The following is a 21,770-nucleotide window of genomic DNA, read 5'->3' as shown; positions in this document are numbered from 1 at the left end:
TTAATAAAAAAGATATTACTTATAAATTATCAGATATAATAATTTTATATACTAAAAATTAAAGACCACAAAACAAAAAAAAATATTTCGGCTGTCTTATAACAGACCTGGAGTTCCAGATAAAGGTGTGATGCTCTTTATTGTTGGGGTTCTGAAACTTTTTGCCTGTAAAATAATACTGTCAATAAGCTAATATCTCTGCTCCTTACATTATTTACATTTCAACAATATCCATAATATGACTGACAAAATATATCTTTTTACATATAAGAAAATAAAGTTTAGAATATTATTCTGATGATTCAAGATCTTTTCCTTAGCCACTAAAAATCTTCTTTCATTTCAAAATGTTTTTAGCTTGGAATTTTCACATTCAATCATCCTTCGTTATCAGTGTAAGTCAAACCCTAGTAATAAGGTTCTCTGGTAACAACTTTTAGGAATTTGCTGAAATAAAATTACAGAAAGCCTCCTTTTATTTAAGCCAATGGAGAAAAAATAACAAAGCATATTTCATAAACAGAAGCAAAACCTGGAAAAAGTCCATCAAAGTAAGCTTTAGTAACTAAGCTAATGATAACTTTCTAGAGCAATGCAGGTATAATTCTTAAGAATTGTGACAAACATGATTGGAATTGGGAGAGAGCAGAAGTCCAGGGAGCCCACAAGGGTGATGGAAACTCTAATACTTTTGATAGACACACATAATTTTAAAAAATATATGGATTATCCTTAGAAGAAATGTATTATTGTAAATAACTCTATATAGGGTAATTACATTTTGCATGACTTCTATGGTATGTGCAGTTATATTTCATCTCTTTACATTAGAAATTATAAATAAAGGAAAAATAGGCTATTTAAAATGAAGGTGAATCCAATGACAATAAGAAAAGGAAAATCAAACTAAGAGTAGAAATGGAGAAAGAGAAAACAGAGTATGAGTGAGGAAACAATTTAAAGTTTAAAAGTTTAATTCAATAGTAAAATTAAAGAGGGAAACAAATAAATGATAAAAGAGATTCCACTACTATAGAAGATAATTAAAACTGAGTGAAGTTATCCTTAGCTACCTGCTAGTATATTTTTTAAATGTGGAAAAGATAACAATCTGTAAAATTAAAAAATAAAAGCCCAGTTCTGCAAGAGAGCAAGCACGAGATCGATTATCCGTTAAGCTAAAGAGGAGATCCCATGTACATTGAAGGTGCATGCCCAGCTGTCAAGGCGACCTCTGCAGGTATTACTTTCTGTAACAGGAACCCCATCCACACTGACTCTCACGGTGTAGGAACCTTCTGGCATTGCTCTGCAAAGCAAATGAAGAACATATAAGGAATGCAATGACCCTTTTATTTCATGTATATCATCAATAAAAAATACTGCCCCAGACTACAAGTCATTTTTGAAAACAAAGTGTCAAAAATTCTAATTGACGTACAGCTAAATTTCATTCTATATTATTAGAATTCCATTCTATATTATGGAGAGAGGTCCATCCTGAACTCTGTACTGCAGATTCTAGCATCATGGACCTCAGGCAAATGCTTATTCTAAGTGCACTGGTGCTTACTGAGGAGGAAAACAAATGTATTAACAAATATAAGAATAATAACTTGAAACGCTATCATTGTCACCTTGGTACAGTTATGCTATGATTTGCTTTTTAAAAAGTTTGATCAAATTTCTAAGAAAGTTTTTGCTGCTGAAAAATAGCCAACAAGTTCAATGTAGATGAAATCCTCTAGAATACATGCTACCTGTCTTATTAGTAAAAGTTGCCATTTATAATGATTAATTTTTTCCTCTAAGTTGCTAATAACAAACATCATTTTGGGCTGATAGTAAAGAACTTGAAATGTCACTCTACAAAAGGATCATCTTTAATCTTAATGATTATGTCAAGACTTTGAACAAAATTAATCAAATCAGACAGGAAAGCATAATTTTGTTATTTTGAGGAGCATCATTATGATTTAATAGTAGCCATTTATCTTCTAAAAGGGATCAACAATGATAAGATAATAGCTATAATAACCTGGGAGAAGATTTAGAATATATTTTATTGTGCCAATATGTGGAAAGAGCATTACAACTCAATATAATAAAGTTATAAAATAGTCTAAACTACATGAAATAAAGACAGCTGATCATCAGAAAATACTATTAATATCCAGATTATATAAAAAACTATATAAAACTAATATGTATATGAGAAAGATATTCTTATTAAAGGTAGTATAAAACATACCTAGTATAGCATGTAATTTGAGTTGAATGACTTGAATCCTTTTCTACATCACAAGAAAATGATTGGAAAGAGGAAACTAATTGCACACTGTTACCCAACTCAGCATTATCAGCTCCATAGTTAAACTGGTTTGCTTGAGCAAAACCTGGAAAGGTAAAAACACTGAATTATTATTAATGGAATTCTGTTTTCAAAGATCTAACAATTGTCATTCAGTACTGAATCATCAATAAATAATAAGGAATAGTACTAAAGTAAGCAGTTAACCTATTTTGTATTTATCCCAAGATTATAATCCTCCTTGGAAGCATAAAAAATTGCTTTCAATTCATTTCTCCACAAAACTAATGCTTGAGAACGTATTATTTGTTAGGCATGGAATTAAATAGCTTAGATTCCAGTGGTAGGGTGTGAAAGGCTGGAGAAAACAGACGTGCACCAATTGCTATATCTGCTGGGGATAACTGCTATGAAACCAAGCAGGCCTGATGGGGTAGGAAGAGTAGATGAGGCGAACACTATTTTATAAGGGATGGAATCTTTACTTTGAGTTCCTAAAAAGCAAAGTCTGAGGTGAGAACTTGCAAGCAAATGGTTTATTCAAGTGATGACCCCTTTGGGACAAAAGAATAAAACCTGAAGAAAGAAAACCTGAGCCAAAAGCACAGCTGGGGTTCAATCTTGCTGGAAACTTCCAAGGAAACTACAGACTACCTCTCGGAATCAAAGAATCAATGGCAAGAAACATCACTTCATCAAATCCCGTCCGCATTAGTTGAGAGTTCTCCCTAGGGGAAAAGGGTTTTTCCTGCACTTTCGGGCTGCACATATGTCCACATGCCATATGGATTCCAATGTCCCAAGTCATTGCATCAGTGAAGCCCTGGGACAATAGACAAAGACATGCTTTGGGCACAGAAGCAAGAGCTACAAGCATAGACTTTGTCAAAGTATATGAGGGACAATTTGCCATGGCTGTGGCTAGCATTAGAGGTGAGAACAAGAGGATGTGAAGCTGAGTGTAAAAGACACCTCTTACAGTCAACTCTTCACAACATATAGACATGCTTATGCCCCACATTTTAAGTACAATCCATTTTCAAGCCAAGAGCTCTGTTAAAGATTTAATACCAGAAGGTTAGTGGGGCAAGATACACGCCACACTAACACAATGGTTCCTGAGGCTATAATGAATACTCACCATACCCATTTTATTTTTTTTACCACACATAGATTTCCTTACCCTTAACCAGTACTTCAACTAATGGAGTGACACTATCCTTCATACTGAGGGTCTGAGCCCTTAATTGCCTTGCCCTTGTTAGGCTATGGTTACCACAATCGCCTATTCACAGTTATCACTGGACACAGAAGCCAAGAGATACTCCATTAATACCCTGAATTCCAGACATATTCCTCCCTATCTCCATTAGGGAAAGCAACCCTACCTCTCCATGATCATCAGTACTGATTATCTCTAGTAGTCTGCTAATTATGTTTGATGAATTCAAACAGATCAAGTAGTAGTGGTCGTTTCAGTTCAGTGGAAGCCATACAGGGATCCCTGGCAAAAGCATTCTCTAGGGGTGCCTGGATGGCTCAGTCAGTTAAGTGTCCAACTTTGGCTTAAGTCATGATCTCACAGTTCGTAAATTTGAGCCCCTCATTGGGCTCTCTGCTTTCAGCATGGAGCTCACTTCAGATCTTCTGTTTCCCTCTCTCCCTGTTCCTACCCCACCAGCTCATGTGCACACACTCTCTCTCTCTTAAAAAAAGAAAAAAAGAAAAAGAAAGAAAAAGCATTCTATAATCCAGCAGAATCTAAAACTGTAGGGACAGAAAGCACAGATTCAGTTTCCAGATCACTGGAAGCAATACTGACAGAGAGTAACCATTTTTTCCCAGCTCCAAGTATTCTGTCTCTTGGGAAACAGCAGCATGTATCTGCCATGGCTCCATGCATATGGCATGTGATGGAGGCTAGCATCTCACCCCACAGAACGTTGTTTCCTAGCTGGGATCTTTTATAGACCCCTTTTATAGCTGACTTATCTTTTATAGACCATTCCATCATTCTACTAGGCCACATCTTTCAGGGTAACACAGGTTTTGTGGTCATGTGCCAATAATTACAACTTTTTCACTATAAATGTTTTCTTTGTTATGAGGCACTATTCTGTGGAATTTCATGGCAATAACTCAGACTCTGGAAGCTCTAAGATGGAACTGGCAGAGGCACTGTGGATAGAGAAGGCAAAATCTATATCCGAAGTGTCTGTTCCTGCAATAATGATCTTTGTTCTTTCCATGAGACAAGGGGAGTAATGCAATCAACTTGTGACTAAATAGGTGGTAGACTTCTTGAGGGATGGACCCTACTGAGGGCTTAGTATTGGTCTCTGCTACTGGCAGGTCAGGTATTCAGCAACTGCAGTGAGCAGCTTAGCCTCAGGAAAAGGGAGTCCATGGTATTGGCCCATGGCCTTCACCTCATGGCCCCTCTGTTCATGGGCCCATTGCACAAGCACTGAGGTGGACAAAGAGAGAAGTTCCTGAATGAGTCACTCCATCAACGTGGTTGCTCTGTTCCCTCTGTGGGGGATCCTCTCTTGCAGGAACTAACTTGAGACATACAGATCTGCATACTTTGTGCTCATACCATGAGCCCCTTCACGTGCCTGTTTCCAAGACCTTCTTGTTTCTGATTTCAAACCCTGTTTCTGGGATATAGGAGGCATGTGACATAAATGGTCAAGAAAGCTTTTTGGAAGGAGTAAGCCAGGAGACTATCTATGGCGCGTGCATTTTAGATAGAGGGAACATGATGTTCAGGGTCCTATACTGGGAACATGTTTCTGGACTCAAGAATTAGCAAGCACGGTTGGAGAAGTATGTGTGAGAAGAGTGGCAGGACATGGGACCAGAAGTTGAGGCATTTAGATTATTTTTATGAGTGAGAAAGCACTAGAGGCTTCACAGCAGAGGAGGGGCGTGATGTGACTTACATTTTCTAAGATTCACTAGCTTCTATTCTGAGAATATAGACGAGGGGCAGCAGTGAAGGTGCTATTTCAGTGATCAATGGATAAATAATTGGCATGGGGTCAAGAGAATATTGGAGGACAATCAGTGAAGAGAAACATACCTTTCGGGGGTGTTTTACGGTACACAGAAGCAGAGACGTGGGTGGTAGCCAGAAGGGGGTTGTGGGGCAAGAGGAAACTTGATGATTTTGCTCTTGTTTTTTTTTAGGTTGGTGAAATAACAGTATGTTTGCATGCTAATGGGTGTGATTCAATAGAACCAGAGAAATAGATGATGTGAAACAGAGTAGAAAATTATTTTTTAATTGATGAAAATTATTTTAATCTTACTATAAATATATGAAAATTCCAGACTAGATCTGGAAGTAGTTAAATATCCATTAAGTAATTTTATGCCACAGGTAAGTATTTTATATAGTTGGAATAACATTCAATTTTGAAAATAACCCAAGAAATAATATCTTTGGTTAAGATTAATTGGATAATGTTCTATTGATTAAGTCCTATAATTAAATATTCTTCTAATAAAAATGTTTAAAAGATACTTAGTATTCTAACATGCAGAGTGAATCTATGAATTTGTTAATGTTATAATATTTTCTGGAATAAAGTTAAGTTAGTAAATGAGCAGTAGTTGACCACTTCAAAATCTAAAATTCCTAAATTCTTAGTTTTAAAAAGTATGTGCGTTTTTAAATGTTATTTTTTTCTATCACAAGTGCTTAACATTAAAACAGCACTATTGCCAAATTGATGACTAATATTTTTTAATTATGAATTTTTTTCCTTTGCATACATGTCATTAATGTTTATAAGTTATCTGAATTTCAGAACCTAATCACCTACATAGCATATTGTCCCACAGTACCATAATAAACTTAAAATCTGCAAGCCACGAAAAATATTAAACCCAAAGATGTAGATTTAACTCTAAATCCTGTGTATATATTACTAATGTTAGAAAAAATAAATATTAAGTACTTGCTTTAAATTGTTAGTAGTTTTGCAGCTTGTTTCAGAAAACAATCACTACTACCACAAGTGCTCACAATTAACAACCTTTAATAGTTGAAGTGGCTGAATTGGGGTTGACAGATATCTGTGGCGTGACTTCTTTTTAAAGTATTGAACATTTTCGGTGTTCTAAAAAGTCCATGAGAAAACATGAATATTGCTTTGTCTAAGGTAGGACTGGAAGTAGGACTACACTGTTCCAGAGGTTCATCAAATGCCAAAGCCCCAAAGCCCCAGCTCTGGTAAAGCTACATGTTAGACTATAGTGCTTTTATTTTTATTTTATTTTATTTTTTTAAGTTTATTTATTTGCAGAGAGAGAGAGAGAGAGAGACAGAGAGAGAGAATGAGCAGGATAAGGGCAGACAGAGAAAAGAGAATTCCAAGCACACTTCGCAATGTCAGCGCAGAGCCTGATGCGGGGCTCAAACCCATGAACAGTGAAATCAGGACCCGAGCTGAGATCAAGAGTTGGGGTTTAACCTACTGAGCCACCCAGCTGCCCCAGGAGATAGCGCTTTTAAAGGAACCCTGACATCCTGGGTAAAATCCCAGCTCCACATGTCCTTGTTGTATGACTTTGGGCATTAGAATTTTAGACATAAACTCTCTCATTCTTAAGTCTCCTCATCAGAAAAATGAACATAATAACATACTTATTAGATTGTAGGAAGACTAACCAAGGATTGTATATATTGCTTAGCTTGGTGCTTGGCTCACATGTTAAAAGCTCAGATGATATTTGCTCTTATTATTGGTCACAAAAATCCTGAAGTTTAAGTTCAGTATTAATATTCCTTTTTATAAATAACACAGAACTAATAAGTGGGTGGTTAGGATTTGAATCTAATTGTAGATGTCAACCTGGCACACATGATATTGGGAGAAAAATAACATTAAAAAATGTTCATTACAAAGCTATTACCCATTACCATACATAACTTCCTCCAGACTCTATGTTCTTAGCTCTTCTCCTGTCCTTTAAACATAGAAAACATAAGCAGAACTCAACAAAGGGGAGGGATTTCAATAAATACCGCTTTCTTCCTCTAAGCATAAACTGTAAACAAACAGAACTTATCCAACATAGGCTAAAGTTCAAATATAAGTACCAATTTAACATGTAAAAGATATCTGCATTGAATCTGAAGCTTTGATTCTAGGATGGCAGTTACTGCTAAAATGGAATTTTGAAAAGATACATGAAAACAGAGGAAAGCTAGCTACTTGAAAACGTGTTCTTTCCTTTTGCCAGCTAATGCTTATCTTTGGAGTTCCTGTTGAGTTTGAAATACACAGAAGGGCTGCTGGAAACTAACTAAAGCATGGAAAGTTTTACTAGTGGTGTGGTTCAGGATGTGATGCATGTATTTATTTTCCTATTAGGCACATGTCACATAATTGATATGGTAACATAGATCTGTTCATAAGCATTCTTAAGGCAAATACAATTGTAAAAAATAAAACCAACAAAAGAAGATATTGTTTGTTTGTTTTGCTTAGGAGTTGTTTTAATGTCATCTATATGCTTAATGTCACATTTATTTTTTAAGTCATATATGTCATACATAAATTTTATACAGTATTTATGTCACATATATAGACATATCTCCCAGGAGTAAAATCTATAGGAAAGCATAGGCCAAATCTGTAAGATTTGTAAATATCCTCATAAATTCTCCTTAAAAAAACTATAGAAATATTTCTAATGTTTTAGCTAACTCCAAAGAGTTAAAAAGAATCCCCTCTAGAAAGAATTTCAATATAAAAGTATAATTCTAAAAAATAATTGAGTATGAAGAAGATACCTCTGGAAGTACTCCAAAGCACAAAGATTACAGGAAGGGTTGGGTGTACCCTGGAAACAGAAAACGTTGAAGCTTCAGATGGAAATTCCTGGCATGTTGATGTATTTTTTTCTTTTGCAGAAAAACTGGAGATAAGACTTGCCAGGCACACAAACCTGGTTCTCCTGATAGCAGCCTGTGCTGCTATCATGGAAAATGTCAGTGTTGTTAAGGCCAGTAGTCGTTTTGCACAATGCAGGCTATTTGGGTTTCTCTAGTTAAAAACAAAGCAGAGTTGAAAGCAAAGTTGTAACATTCAAAACAATGAGAAGGAAAGGTGCAGTGTGATGAAGGATGATTCCTAAAGAATGGAACCAAACCTATAACATAAATGCAAAAATAAAATAAAAATAATAAAAATAAAATAGCTCTAATTTACGGAACAGATAGTATCTATGGGTACCTTAGATACATCATCCTTTTCAATATTTACAACAGCCCCAACAGGTAGGAATTAATATCCCATGTTACTGATGAGGAAGCTGAGGCTTAGAGGAGTAACCGGCCCCAGTCACACAGTGGGAAGGGGCAGAGATGGGACAAAAGCCAGTCAGACTGGACCAAAAAGTCCCTGTGTTTTCATAACATTATAAAAACTATATAATTCAATACTTCGGTTAGACAAAAATATATGTAATAGGGAAATCTCTAGAAAAAAAAGCCAAAAGTAAAATGCTACTCCTTCCATCTTACTCACTTTCTTAAGAGAAATATTAAAAAAAGACGTTTGAGAAATACAAGGTATGAATATAAAGTAACAAGGCCAAGAAAGTTAGAAACACTCCAGAACTAATCAAAATGATAACACTCCTCATTAAAGTAGGCCTCCTAGACAGAGACACAATTATTTCCATGATCATGCCATTGCTCAAGACACTTTTACTTAGGGGTTTTTAAGCACCAGACTTCATCTCAGGTCATGATCTCGTGGTTCGTGGGTTCAAGCCCCACGTTGGGCTCTGTGCTGACAGCTCAGAGCCTGGAGCCTGCTTCGGATTCTGTCTCCCTGTCTCTCTGCCCCTCCCCCACTAGCACTCTGTCTCACTCTCTCTCTCTTTCACAAATAAATAAATATTTCAAAAATATTTAAGACACTTTTACTTAGGCCACATAATTGTAAAATTATATCTTTGGCTCCTGAAGCCTAGCCTTTAGAACAAAGTAATGCAGCAGCAAATTTCTGCCTGCAGTGGTGAATATGATATGCGGAAATAGCCGTAAGTCACATGGATACACCAAAATATTAACGGTAGACCTTTCTAGATGGTGGAATTTCAGGAATTCACTTTCTAAGTCGAACATTTCTATAACATTTAATTTTCTCATCATGACTTTTACAAAAATAAAGTATTTATATAGTCATATGGGACCAACATTTAGGTAATCATCTAGCAGTGACAATTCCATTTAGAAAGTGTTCTTGTGTGATTAATAAATTAGGTCTGCATGCAATTCTAAACATGAAATATGGGCTAGAGAGCACTGATGGAGTATGTGTATGTAGTTCTTCAAAAAAGTTTGTTCAAGTAGCACATTCACTTAGCTTTGGAAGTCTGGTGTGTTTTGTAAATTCATTGCATTGCTCTATACACATTCTGTATATATCATGGGCCCTGAAAACCTATATAAAACAGTATTTGGACTCAGCCTCTGAGAAAGACATATGCTAACACATTTTTAGTCACCTGCAGTACGTGGGTAAAGTAAGAAGAGGGAAGACAAATCAAGGTGGGGATGCAGGTATCTGCAACTCAAATAGGATTTCACTATCCCATGATCCTCTATCTCTAGCAAGAGCATCCAGCAATTGAGACAGATGGGAAAACTAGAAATTCACCATGACACGAGTGGCACACAATACACTGTGACTCAGAAAGGCCATGTAAGAGCAAAGGTTACAGCTAAATTCATAAAGATGTTCTTCCAAAACACCTTAAGAATAGAATGTTTTGTTTTGTATTTATAACTAAGGGCCATCTGGGTCTACGTCCTTAATCTCAAAGAATGGTTTTTAGATCAGAAAAAGTTTAGGTCTCAAGGCAGAAAGAAATAGTTGAGTGGTGTTCTGTTCTGTTTTATTTTGTTGTGTTTTGCTTTGTTTTAGTCTGGGCATTTCTTTACGGCTTTGAAAACTCTGTTAAGAACCAAATAGCTTTCGAGCACATCTTAACAGCAATTTACAATACAAGGAAACTATGGATAAAGCCTCTTTTAAATTAGTCTTCAGCAAATACATTGGCTTTAGGTGTTTAGCTCTAAACAACAACAATCAAACGTTAGTCCAAAATATATTCTTCACAATTTAGAGGCATAAACCATTTTAAATATGTCATTGAGAGATCGAATTCTGCAGAAATGTTACTTAGAAGTATCGAAAGACATTTCAGTATGTATGACAGAATAATTAAATGTGTTGCTCTGTCCATTCTAACTCCCAAAGGTTCTCATTTGTCTTTTTATTTTAAAGACTAAATAACAGCTTTTTGTATTTTCAAAAATGCTTTTCTTTCCTATCCTTCAAAAATCCATGAACAGAATATTACCATTATTTAGAATGCAAAGGCCTTAGGACTAAAAGAACCATATATTTAATCTTAGGAACAGTTGTTCATTAAAGAAGTTCACTGATTGCCTACTATATTTCCACCCATGACCAGGCAAGGAGAAAGTCATACATAACCCATGCTTTGATGAAGTATATGAAAAGGACTGGGTGGCAGGAGAAGCCATCCTAAGTTTTGCTTTTAATTGCCTTTCTGCCTTCATTAACATTCTAGTTATCCATCACAGCCTCTTATTAAACATTCTACTTCCCAAGTCCTCCAAATGTTATATTTGATAAAGATAAATGTTATTAGACCCATGAAGAACAAAGCAAATAACTGCAAAGGTGGATTCAAGATTTTCCTTTTGGGGGCACCTGGGTGGCTCAGTCAGCTGAGCGTCCAACTTTTGCTCAGGTAGCGATCTCACCATTCCTGAGTTGGAGCCCCACATTGGGCTCTCTGCTGTCAGTGCGGAGCCTGCTTTGGATCCTCTGTTCCCCTCTCTCTCTCTGCCCTTCCTCTGCTCATGCTCACTTTCTCAAAAATGAATAAACATTTAAAAAAAATATTCCTTTCAGTTCAGTCATTATAATCCAGACCTTGGAAGTTAAATTAAGTGATTATAATATGAATTCGGATGATCAGGATGGTAGAGATTGTTGGGGATTTTGTTAGTTGTCAAAGGGGTAGAGTTAATATTCTGGCCAAATGGAGAAACAACTCTTATGGATTTTTTTTTTAAACCACAAATCTCTAAATGTGCTATAGTCTTTAAAATGCTTCAACCTTGGCCAAAAAAAAAAAGAAAAAGAAAAAAAGAGGCAACCTTACCTTCTCCTTTGATAGTCAGCCTTGTCGCTCCATTTATGCTGCCATATTTAGGTATTATTTCTGTGACTTTGGGAATAATTTTGGAGCCACCTGAAAGATATTACAGTGCAGAAGTAAAAGCATCAAGTACTCATTTCAAGCATCAAATAGTACCACATATTACAATGTTAAAAGAAAAACATCATGAAGATACAGGACTGAAAGTAAATACACCCATATTCTATTTGTGGCTCTACTACTAACCAATGATTTGACAGAAACTAAGTCATTAACTTAATTAATACCCATTGGCTTTATGCAAAGTACTATCTTAGGTGCCACAAAGAGTGGGAATAATACATGATCATTCTCATCACTCTTACCTATCATATTACAAAAGATTTATTCCAACCCTTAATTTCATGTAGTGCTCACTAACTACAGTTCCATAACTACAGTTAGCAGCCCACACAGCAGCAGACAATGCTGCAGAAATAACACTGTGGAGAAATGGGTTGTTCGTTATAAGAGCACAGAAGAAGTGCAAAGCTGGGTCAATTGAAAGAATAGTCCAGGTACAAAAGGTAATGATATGTCTTAAGAAGAAATTGTTTTCTGTGACAGCGTAAGACTTTAGGGAAGATAATTTCTGGAATCTTTTCAGCCTCCTGATGATAGTAAGTTCTTACTCTAATGGTCCCTAACTCATTCAATGAATGGTGTAAGGTTCCTGGGGATATACAAATGCATTGACAGTCCCAACTTTCCAAAAGTTAGGATAGACAGCACAGAGTGACAGCACACAGAAGACAGCACAGGGGCCATGGGTGACTAAGAAGGGGCACTTCATCCACACTGCTTGGGTCATACTGGCTTCTTGAAAGAAGGGGCACCCCGTCTGCATCTTGCAGGGCGAATGTGAATAGCTGGCCTGGACCAAGTTTGGGAAAGATAAAGAGGTCTAGAAACAGGGAGGGGCCTCTGCATACACAAGGTCACTGAGTGGACTGCTTTTTTGGAGAACTGGAAGTATGCTTTAAAACAACTCAAAGATACACATTGGCTACAAGAGTTCGTTTTCTGCTTAAACTATACAAATCTGGTACTTATAAGATTCAGTAACAATTCTCAAAGTAGGTGGAAAAATTTAAGCGGAGACCAAAAAGAAAGGCCACACAAATTACTGTTTAAAATGGATATATGAGAAAAGGTTAAAGAAATTATAATCGTATAGTACATTCCTGCATGCAAAAAGTTTAGTATGGACTTCTGATGTGTCTATACTTTAGGTCTGACTTTGCCAAGAGCTCCAAGACTGATTCTGCTTCAGGCACATTTATAACTCCCACCAGCTCACAGCCAAGAGTAGGAAACTCCAGTAAGGACTCTGAACCCTATCTCCAAGACCGTGCTGCTCCTCACCTATCTCAGGTTCATTCTCCCGTTATCTCCACGGACAACTCCAATTTCTTATCTTATCATCTCTTCCAACTCTCTCCTGGGTATTACTTTGAAGGCACAGGGCAGCTGCCCCTGAAAGTGACTGACACCAGTCACAGAGATCCATTCCTGTCCTGCGGCGGGGGGGGGGGGGGACTGCTCTCCATACCTTGGGGGAAAGGGACCCAAAAAGAGTGAGAAGAGAGAGGACTCAGACTGTGTCCCCCATCCCCACCCCCAGCCAAGTTTCAGTGTCTTTTTCAATGGAGTCACTTGGGGGTGGGGGCGGTGAGGTTCCATAATTCATGCAGGAACTCTTAAGACTTCAGAGCAATCCCTCTTCTCTTCTGTCTCTCTCTGTTAGGCCTGCCCTGCAGGTCCCAGGTCCGCAGGATCGCCATGCAGCCGCACTCGCAGCCTTGGCGCAGGGCTGGTGGCAGGCAGTCCCGCCTCTCCCACGCCACCCCTGGGATCAGGGGTTGCGTCTGCACGGACCGTGCCCGGGATGAGTTACCTGTGCGGGGGTCCGCGGCGCACAAGAGCAGCCCCCAGAGGCCCCAGGTTCCCAAGAGCCACAGGTGTCCCATCGCCGCGCCAGCCCCGCAGAGTCCGTGCGCGCCGCTCACTCGCAGCTGCAGCCAGTGTCGGGCTCGGGTCCGGGCGGAGACGCGCTCGCGCGCCACGCTCTTCCCACGCACGCAGACGAACTCAGCCACCCGAGGCCCGCCCCGCCCCGGGCCGTCCCGCCGCACCTCTGGGATTTGCACGCAGATACACTCCTCTGCGCGGGAGAACTGATCCCTCCCCGACCGGTCTGTGGTGATCAGACTTCCACAGGCAAACCTGGGTGCTGACGTCTGAAGGCTGTCCCCATGAGTGTAATGACTCCACTTGATCTGACAACAGAGATCAATGGGCAAGTTTTCCATGAATCCTGCCCCACTCCCCACCCCCCTTCAATTCTAGGCCTAAGCGCTTTCATTTGCCAGTCTGCTTTAATTATTATCACCAGGTGGGCCTAAAAGCCCACCTAATGCACAAACCCCACACGTTTTTTCCCCCTTCACATTCATATAAATTAGTGCTGATCCTTTAATTGACAATCATACTAATATGTATCGATTTCTCTGCATGTCCCAAACACCATGCCCAGTGCTTTAGAGACTTCAACTCACAATAATCCCCAAAGGACTCTTATGATTAAAATTAATGACAATTACTATTGTTATCCCCATTGTTCCAAGCTGTGGACTGAGGCACCAAACTTTGAGTGACTTGCCCAAGGCCACGTAGCTAAGTGCAGTGAGGACCAAGCAGTGACTCCAGAGCCAATGCACTTAACCCCTCCACTGCCCCCCAGTTTAGCACACCTCTAGTGAGGGTTTGCAATGCCTAGGAGATACTCATCCTAAAAATTATTCATTATCTAAATGAAATTCACATTTAACTCAGTATCCTGTGTTTACTAAACCTGACTACTCTAGCTGGGAGGGAAGAGAGAAGAAATAGAAGCGAGAACTCTAAAATATGAAAAATAATAATATTAGGCCCTTGCTCTTCAAGAGTTTATACCTAGCTCATCGGGGGTTGAATGTTTTTGTTGTTGTTAGATCCGGTTAATTACATTCATCTCATAATGTTCTGCAAACTGACTCCCCATGTCACCATCCCACAGAAACTAGTGCCTGCAAGGTACCACTGCCTCTGGGAACTCTTTGTAGCATGTGACACTGGTAACATCTTTCTTGAAATTCCATTCCTCTGAAGAGTCTTGGGTTTCTTCCTACCTCTCCAATCATTTCCATCTTCTATTTTTCTCTTACTTCTTCTTCCTGAAAATTGATGTTTCTGCAGGTTTTACTCACCCTTCCCTCCTCTATCTGGAAGTTGGTCAATTAGCAGAAAATCAGCTCATTGAATGCCAATTTGCTGATTAATTATTTGCCAAACTTACTAAATTTGAAGACTGCAATGTCATATAGCAATAATTACCAGCTTTATCAAGAATTGCTTAGCAGCATTTTCAAAAATACTCACTTTAAATTATTAGCTGTGAAATGTGTAGAAGTGTATATATATTTCAATATCAAAAACCAAAATAAAATGTACTGTGGGAATAAAAGTTGGAATTGCTTGGTTAATTTTGATTTCTTTCTGCTGCTTTTAAATTAGAATTAGATTAAATTAACCTAAATTAAACTTTAGATGATTTCATTAAAAAGTAATTTAAATACAATTTAATTCAAAAATTTTATTTTTTTCAGATGCTTCTGAATTTATATATTAAAAAAGAATATGAGGAATAGGTGAAATAATACTAAAATATTTTAAGTGGTTTTAGTATTAAAAAGGTAGTAAATGTCATTCAAAAGTGTTAACAAATAAATCAGAAGTTAATGAAAAACTTTGTCCCATATCCTATACTAGAATAGTTTATAACCAGGAACCATTGAAATGGCTGGAGTGAAATCCTGATTGGAGCAGATTCCTGAAAAAATAGGGCTACTTGGGGACCATCTTAGACTCTATTCACCACAAGATAGAAGAGTTGGAGAGTCAAAAGGTCAGCGGAAAATACTCCCTGCAGGCAGCCAATCAGACTAGTGGTCATAGCAGTCTTGAATTAAAGTGAAATCAACAAGAATGGTGTCTTTTCTCCAGTTACTTGGAGGTGTGCATGTGCAGGCATGAGAGTAGGCAATTTGGGAAAGCTAGTAGTTTTACTCACTTATCTTTAAGGCACTTGCCGGCACTAGGTGACACTGTTGGCAGCATTCTCTAATAAAAAGTCAGGAAACTAGAAAAATGTAAAGGGGTAAAGAGACTAAAACCTACTGATAGAACAAACCTTTGTTCTCAGGCAAGCATGTGGGTTTTATTTTGTTTTTTAATGCCTTGAGAATTTTGTTTCTGTTGTTTGAAGTAGACAGTTTTTATGTGGGGAGCACTATCTTTTCTCCCTTTTAAACATCATCCCAATTTCTCCTTTGTGGAATAATCTCTTTCCCAATTAAATGTAGTCTGGTGACCCAAGGTGTGTATATGTGTGGTGGGGGGAACCCAGAGTATCAGATTCTCCTTGGAGCTTGAACCTTGGGCAGAGGAGCCTTGAGAGAGTAAATGCTGGAATTCATTCATTGCCTCAGAGGTGCCCTGACTGGTCTGTTCACACAGGACTGTTCTGAGGTTCCTTCCTCCAAGGCTTAGAAAGTGGCTTGGTACAGGGGCGCCTGGGTGGCTCAGTCCCTTGGGAGTCTGACTTTGGCTCAGGTCATGATCTCCTGATTCGTGGGTTTGGGCCTCATGTTGGGCTCTGTGCTGACAGCTCAGAGCCTGGAGCTGCTTCGGATTCTGTGTCTCCCTCTCTCTCCACTCCTCTCCTGCTCACACTCTGTCTCTCTCTCAAAAGTGAATAAACATTAATAATTTAATGAACATTGAAAAAAAAAAGAAAGAAAGTGGCTTGGTTCCTACCTGTTTCCATGTTTTGATTTGCCACATTTCCTGTGAGAATATGGAGCTTCCATTATTCTTTATATAAATTTCCTTTTGCTTAAGTTTTCCAGTTAGTTACTTTTGTTTGCAACCCCCCCTCCAAATTCTAATTAAGAAAACATTTTTATTAGTAAATCATACTTTTGTGTCAAGGGCAAAGCCCTGGAAAATGATACAGGCCAATTTGAAAAATGCCTCACTGGGTATAATATTTAATAAGGTGAAGGTGAAGGACCAGTGGGGCAGTGTTCTCAGAGGGCTGAGTCATTTGGCAATTCTTATTTTCCCAAAACCTTATATAGGAGATTTAAATATGGAAACTGTATTGACCCCAATTTTTTTTAGACACAATGTTATTAAGCCTCCCTTCCCCAAATAGCTATCTACATGCTAGGATAATCCTAGTTGAGAAGACATTTCTTAGACAGAACTGAGAACAAATCAACATCTTATATGCCCTTGGCAAATGGTAATAACCATTTGTTATTTGTTTTGAAGTAAACAAAAAGCTTTCAATCTTGACTTTATATTTTGAAACACTCTACAGTATTTCCTGGCCAAGTATTGCTGATAATTAGCAATTTGTATTACTTTGAAAGTAGGTTAACAATATAATGGTCATATTCAGTTCATCAAAAAAGTATTTATTGTGCACTTACTATTTGCCCAGCATTCTGTTAGGTGTATTAAACTCCAATAAACTCAAATAAAATATTGTTTTAATTTATATTTTCACTAAGAAGCATATATATATATATATATATATGCTTCTTAGTGAATTTCCCATATTCATATATATATATTCATGCATTTATTCAACAAATATTTGTTAAGGATGCTTGATCATCAAAAATAGTTCTAGGTAATAGAAATGTGTCAATGAGGAAGACATACAAAGTCCTTGCCCTCATGGAGCTTACAGTCAAATAAGAAAGTTTCAACTGAGGTAACATCTAGAGCAATTATCTTAAATAAGGAACAAACATAGAATGAGTAAGAACTGGAAAGATGTAAGAGGTCCAATTTCATTCTTTTGCATGTGGTTATCCAGTTTTCCCAACACCATTTATTGAAGAAATCATTCTTTCCCCATTGAGTAGTCTTGATTCCCTCTTCCAATATTAGTTGACTGTATATTCAGTGGTTTATTTCAGGGGTCTCTGTTCCATTGATCTATGTGTCTGTTTTCATGCCATTACCATACTGTTTTTTGATTACTATAACTTTGTAATATAGTTTGAAATCAGAAAGTGTGATGTTTCCAACTCTGTTAATTCTCAAGATTGCTTTTGGCTATTTGGGGTCTTCTGTAGTTTATACAAATTGTAAGATTGCTTTTTCTAGTTCTGTGAAAAATGCTTTTGGGATTTTGATAGGGATTGCTTTGAATCCCTAAAGATGTCATCCTAAAGATGACTTTAGGTAGTATGTACATTTTAACAATATTAATTCTTGCAGTTTATGAGACCAAAACAAAATTCCATTTATTTGTGTCTTCAGTTTCTTTAATCAATGTCTTATAATTTTCAGTGTACAGATCTTTCACCTCCTTGGCTAAATTTATTCTTAGGTATTTTATTGTCTTTGAAGCCATTGTAAATGGGATTATTTTCTTTATTACTCTTTAAGATATTTCATTATTTGTTTACAGAAATGTAACTGATTTTTATATGTTGATTTTTTCCCTAAACTTTACTGAATCTGCTTATTAGTTCTAATAGGATTTTTTTTTTTTTGGTGGAATATTTAGGGTTTTCTATATATAACATCTTGTCATCTGCAAATAGTGACAGCTTTATTTCTTCCTTTCTGATTTTGATGCCTTTTTTCCTTCTTTTTCTTGCTCAATTGCTCTGGCTAGGACTTCTAGTACTATGTTGTTGTTGTTGTTTTGAGTTTATTCATTTATTTTGAGAGAGAGAGAGAGAGAGAGAGAGAGAGAGCGAGCGCACATGCATGCATATGAGTGGGGGAAGGGCAGAGAGAAAGGGAGTAAGAGAAAATCCCAAACAGGCTCTATGCTCTCAGTGCAGAGCCCAACATGGGGCTCAGTCTCTCTAATGGTGAGATCATGACCTGAGCTGAAACCAAGAGTTGGATCCTTAACCAACTGAGCCATCCTGGTGCTGCCTAGTACTATGTTGAATAGGAATGGTGAGAGTGGGATCCTTGTCTTGTTCCTGATTTTTGTGGAAATTATAATAATATGAAGAGATGACCGTGTTAACTAATCTTATTGTGGTAATCAATTTGTGATATATACATATATCAAATTATCATGTTGTACACCTTAAACTAACACAATGTTATATGTTCATCATATCTCAAGAAAATCAGGAAACATTTTTATCAAATGCCATGATGCAATGACACATAAATAACAGTGCCTATGGTCACATTTTTAAGTGATGGCTTGGATTTTATTTCTATTTCCCTCTTCTCTCCCTTTCAAAATAATGGCAAATAAGGATAAACTAAAAACAAATAAACAAACAATTAAATAAATAACTGGGAAGGAACAAAAAGCCAGTGCAACTGGAGATAGCAAATGAGGGGGAAGGAAGCATGAGGTAAGTTTGGAAAGCGATATGAGGGCAAGATAAAGTAGGCTTTTAAAACCTAAGGAAGCAGTTGTTCAAGTTTTAAACCTTGATTTATGTTTCAGAAAATGCACTATACCTGCTTTGCAGTAAGGGATTAAATTGGGGACAAGAATGGACATAAGACTGGTTAGTATGTTATTGTAGTGTTCTTGACTAGAGATAATGAGGATGAAATTAGAAAAAAAGTATTGGAGGGGCTCCTGGATGTGGCTCAGTTGATTAAGTGTCTGACTTTTGATTTTGGCTCAGGTCATGATCTCAAAGTTCGTGAGTTTGAGCCCTGCATCGGGCTCTGTGTTGACGGTGTGCAGCCTGCTTGGGATTCTCTGTCTCCCTCTCTCTACCCCTCACCTGCTTGCTTGCTCTCTCTCTCTCTCTCTCTCTCTCTCAAAATAAATAAACATTAAACATTTTTTTTAAAAAGAAAGGAAGTATTGGAATTGTTAAGAAATGGACAGATGCCTGGATATAGGTTAAAGATAGCATTGTTATTTACGTTTGGAATTATATTTTGGAATGCATTGGTGGAGCAAGGGAAACCTATGATGTCTTAAGTTTGGGGCATTAATGCCTAGGTGGATGGTGGATCATTTACTTTGATATCAAAAGGCTGGAGGAGGTACATTCTGAGGTCAGTGAGCCACACCCCTGTTTTCTCCAACTTGAGTTTGAAGTACTGATTAGGAGAAGGGTTGGCTTACAGTCTGGGAGCACAGGCTTTGAAGGCAGCCCTCCAGGGCTCTATGCTTCACTCTGCTACTCAGTAGCCAGGACAAACTACTTAACGTCTTTGTCTTCAAGTCTCTTGTTATGTAAAATGAGAATAGAACTTACTGATAGTATTACTTTGGGAAGTAAATGACTTAGTAAATGTAAAATGCTTATAATAGTGCTTAGCATATAGGAAGCCCTCAACAATGGTAACTATTCTTATAGACCAAGTGTAAATGCCAAGTTAAGTAAACAAATAAAACCTGGGACTTATTCAGCAGCACATAGATGGAATTTGAAGCCACAAGAGTGGCTAAGATCTCGGAGGGCAGATGGCTGTGAACTTTGATGGGGAAAAATATTACAGCTTTATTTTGCATTCCCTTCAGTTATTAACGTAGACAGCAAACCACAGTAGTGTCGTTGGTGTCTGTGATATCACTGGAAATCATAGATATTCTTCTATAATATTACAATTGTTGGAGGTATCTTGAAACATCATTTATGCTCATCACTACTTAAAGGAATTATTAGACCCATAACAACATAAGTATACTCTTCCCATCTCAGATGCTAGTGTATTAGTTGTGTATTTATTACCTCATGTAAGGGACACAAAGGCTACAGTGTAGTTGTTTTTTAACAGACTATTTTTTAGAGCCCTTTAGTTTCACAAAGTAGAGCAAAAGGTATGAAGACTTCCCATATACCTCCTGCCATCACATATGCAGAGACTCCCCCATTGTCAACATCCCCCACCAGAGTGGTACATTTGTTACAAGTGATATACCTACACTGATACATTATCACCCAAAGTCTGTAATTTAGGGTTCACTCTTGACCTTGTATTCTTTGGGTTTCAGATTGGTTTCTTTCACTTAGTATGCATTTAAGTTTCACTTAGTAGTATGCCTTTAAGTTTCAATGAACTAAATAGCTCATTTCTTTTTAGTGCTGAATAATATTCCATTGTCTAGATGTACCACAGGTTACTTATCCATCCCACCTACTGAAGGACAACTTGGTTGCTTCCAAGTTTGGGCAGTTATGAATAAAGTTGCTATAAATATCCATGTGCAGGTTTTTATGTAGATATATTTGCATCTCGTTTGGGTGAATACCAAAGAGTGTGATTGCTGGATTGCATGGTTTAGAGTACAGTTAGTTTTGTAAAAAAACATCAAACTGTCTTCCAAAGTGGCTATACCATTTTGCATTCCTACCAGGAATAGAATGAGGAGGGTTCCTGTTGTACATCTTCCTCAGCATTCAATGCGTTCTGGGTTTTGGCCACTCTAATAAGTGTATAATGGCATCTCTTTATTGTTTTAATTTGCATGTCCCTGATGATATATGATGTGGATCATCTTGTCACATGCTTATTTGCTATTTGTAGATCTTCTTTGGTGGGGTCTCTGGCCCATGTTTTGTTTTTTTGTTTTCTTGTTGAGTTTAAGAAATTCTTTGTTATATTTTGGATAACAGTCCTTAATCAGATAAACCTTTGGCAAATATTTTTTCCCAGTCTGTAGTTTGTCTTTTCAATTTTGACAGTGCTTTTTGGAGAGCAGAAATTTAAATTTTGAATGAAGTCATGTTTATTGATTAGTTCTTTCATGGATCATGCCACCAGAGTTTTTATTTGTAAAAATTCTTAAGAGTGGCATTTTTTCATGCAAGAAAATCTCAAGATGAAAGCTAGGATACTTCTGAAATTTGGAATTTCCATTTAACAAAATTCTTTTTTCTAACATCCTATAAAATTGGAGAGACTAGTTCAGCCATATTCACTGAAAATGTTCAAGTTGGTTTTTGGACTGGAACAGAGGAAATTGTTGGAGTAGGTGGGTAGAGGGGATGTGACCACCAGTTGACCCACAATTTAAACCCAGGCAATCAGAGGCTTGGAATGCACACTCTGCCCACCATTTCCAACAGTGGGAACTATTTTCAGGAACGCAGCCTTGAGAGAGTGAGTTGCTGTTGAGATCATCTGGACTGTGTGATAT

General features: G+C 37.5%; 1 protein-coding gene across 1 annotated transcript in view; it reads right to left on the bottom strand.

Moving 5' to 3' along the window:
• PKHD1L1 (PKHD1 like 1) overlaps positions 1 to 13,700 on the bottom strand; it is a 159,903-nt gene extending 146,203 nt beyond the window's left edge. The window contains exons 1-5 of the mRNA XM_058698855.1: positions 13,467 to 13,700; positions 11,534 to 11,623; positions 2,252 to 2,396; positions 1,201 to 1,309; positions 108 to 165 (exon numbers count right to left, since the gene is read on the bottom strand). Coding sequence (XP_058554838.1) covers positions 108 to 165; positions 1,201 to 1,309; positions 2,252 to 2,396; positions 11,534 to 11,623; positions 13,467 to 13,539 — 475 coding nt within the window. The 5' untranslated portion in view covers positions 13,540 to 13,700. The remainder of the gene's footprint in view (positions 1 to 107; positions 166 to 1,200; positions 1,310 to 2,251; positions 2,397 to 11,533; positions 11,624 to 13,466) is intronic.
• Positions 13,701 to 21,770: the final 8,070 nt, after the last annotated feature.

Source organism: Neofelis nebulosa, chromosome 14, assembly GCF_028018385.1.
Source record: "Neofelis nebulosa isolate mNeoNeb1 chromosome 14, mNeoNeb1.pri, whole genome shotgun sequence".
In the NCBI taxonomy this organism is placed as follows: Eukaryota; Metazoa; Chordata; class Mammalia; order Carnivora; family Felidae; genus Neofelis; species Neofelis nebulosa.
Note: the sequence above shows the minus strand (reverse complement) of the source record. Positions and strands in the feature narration are given on the sequence as shown.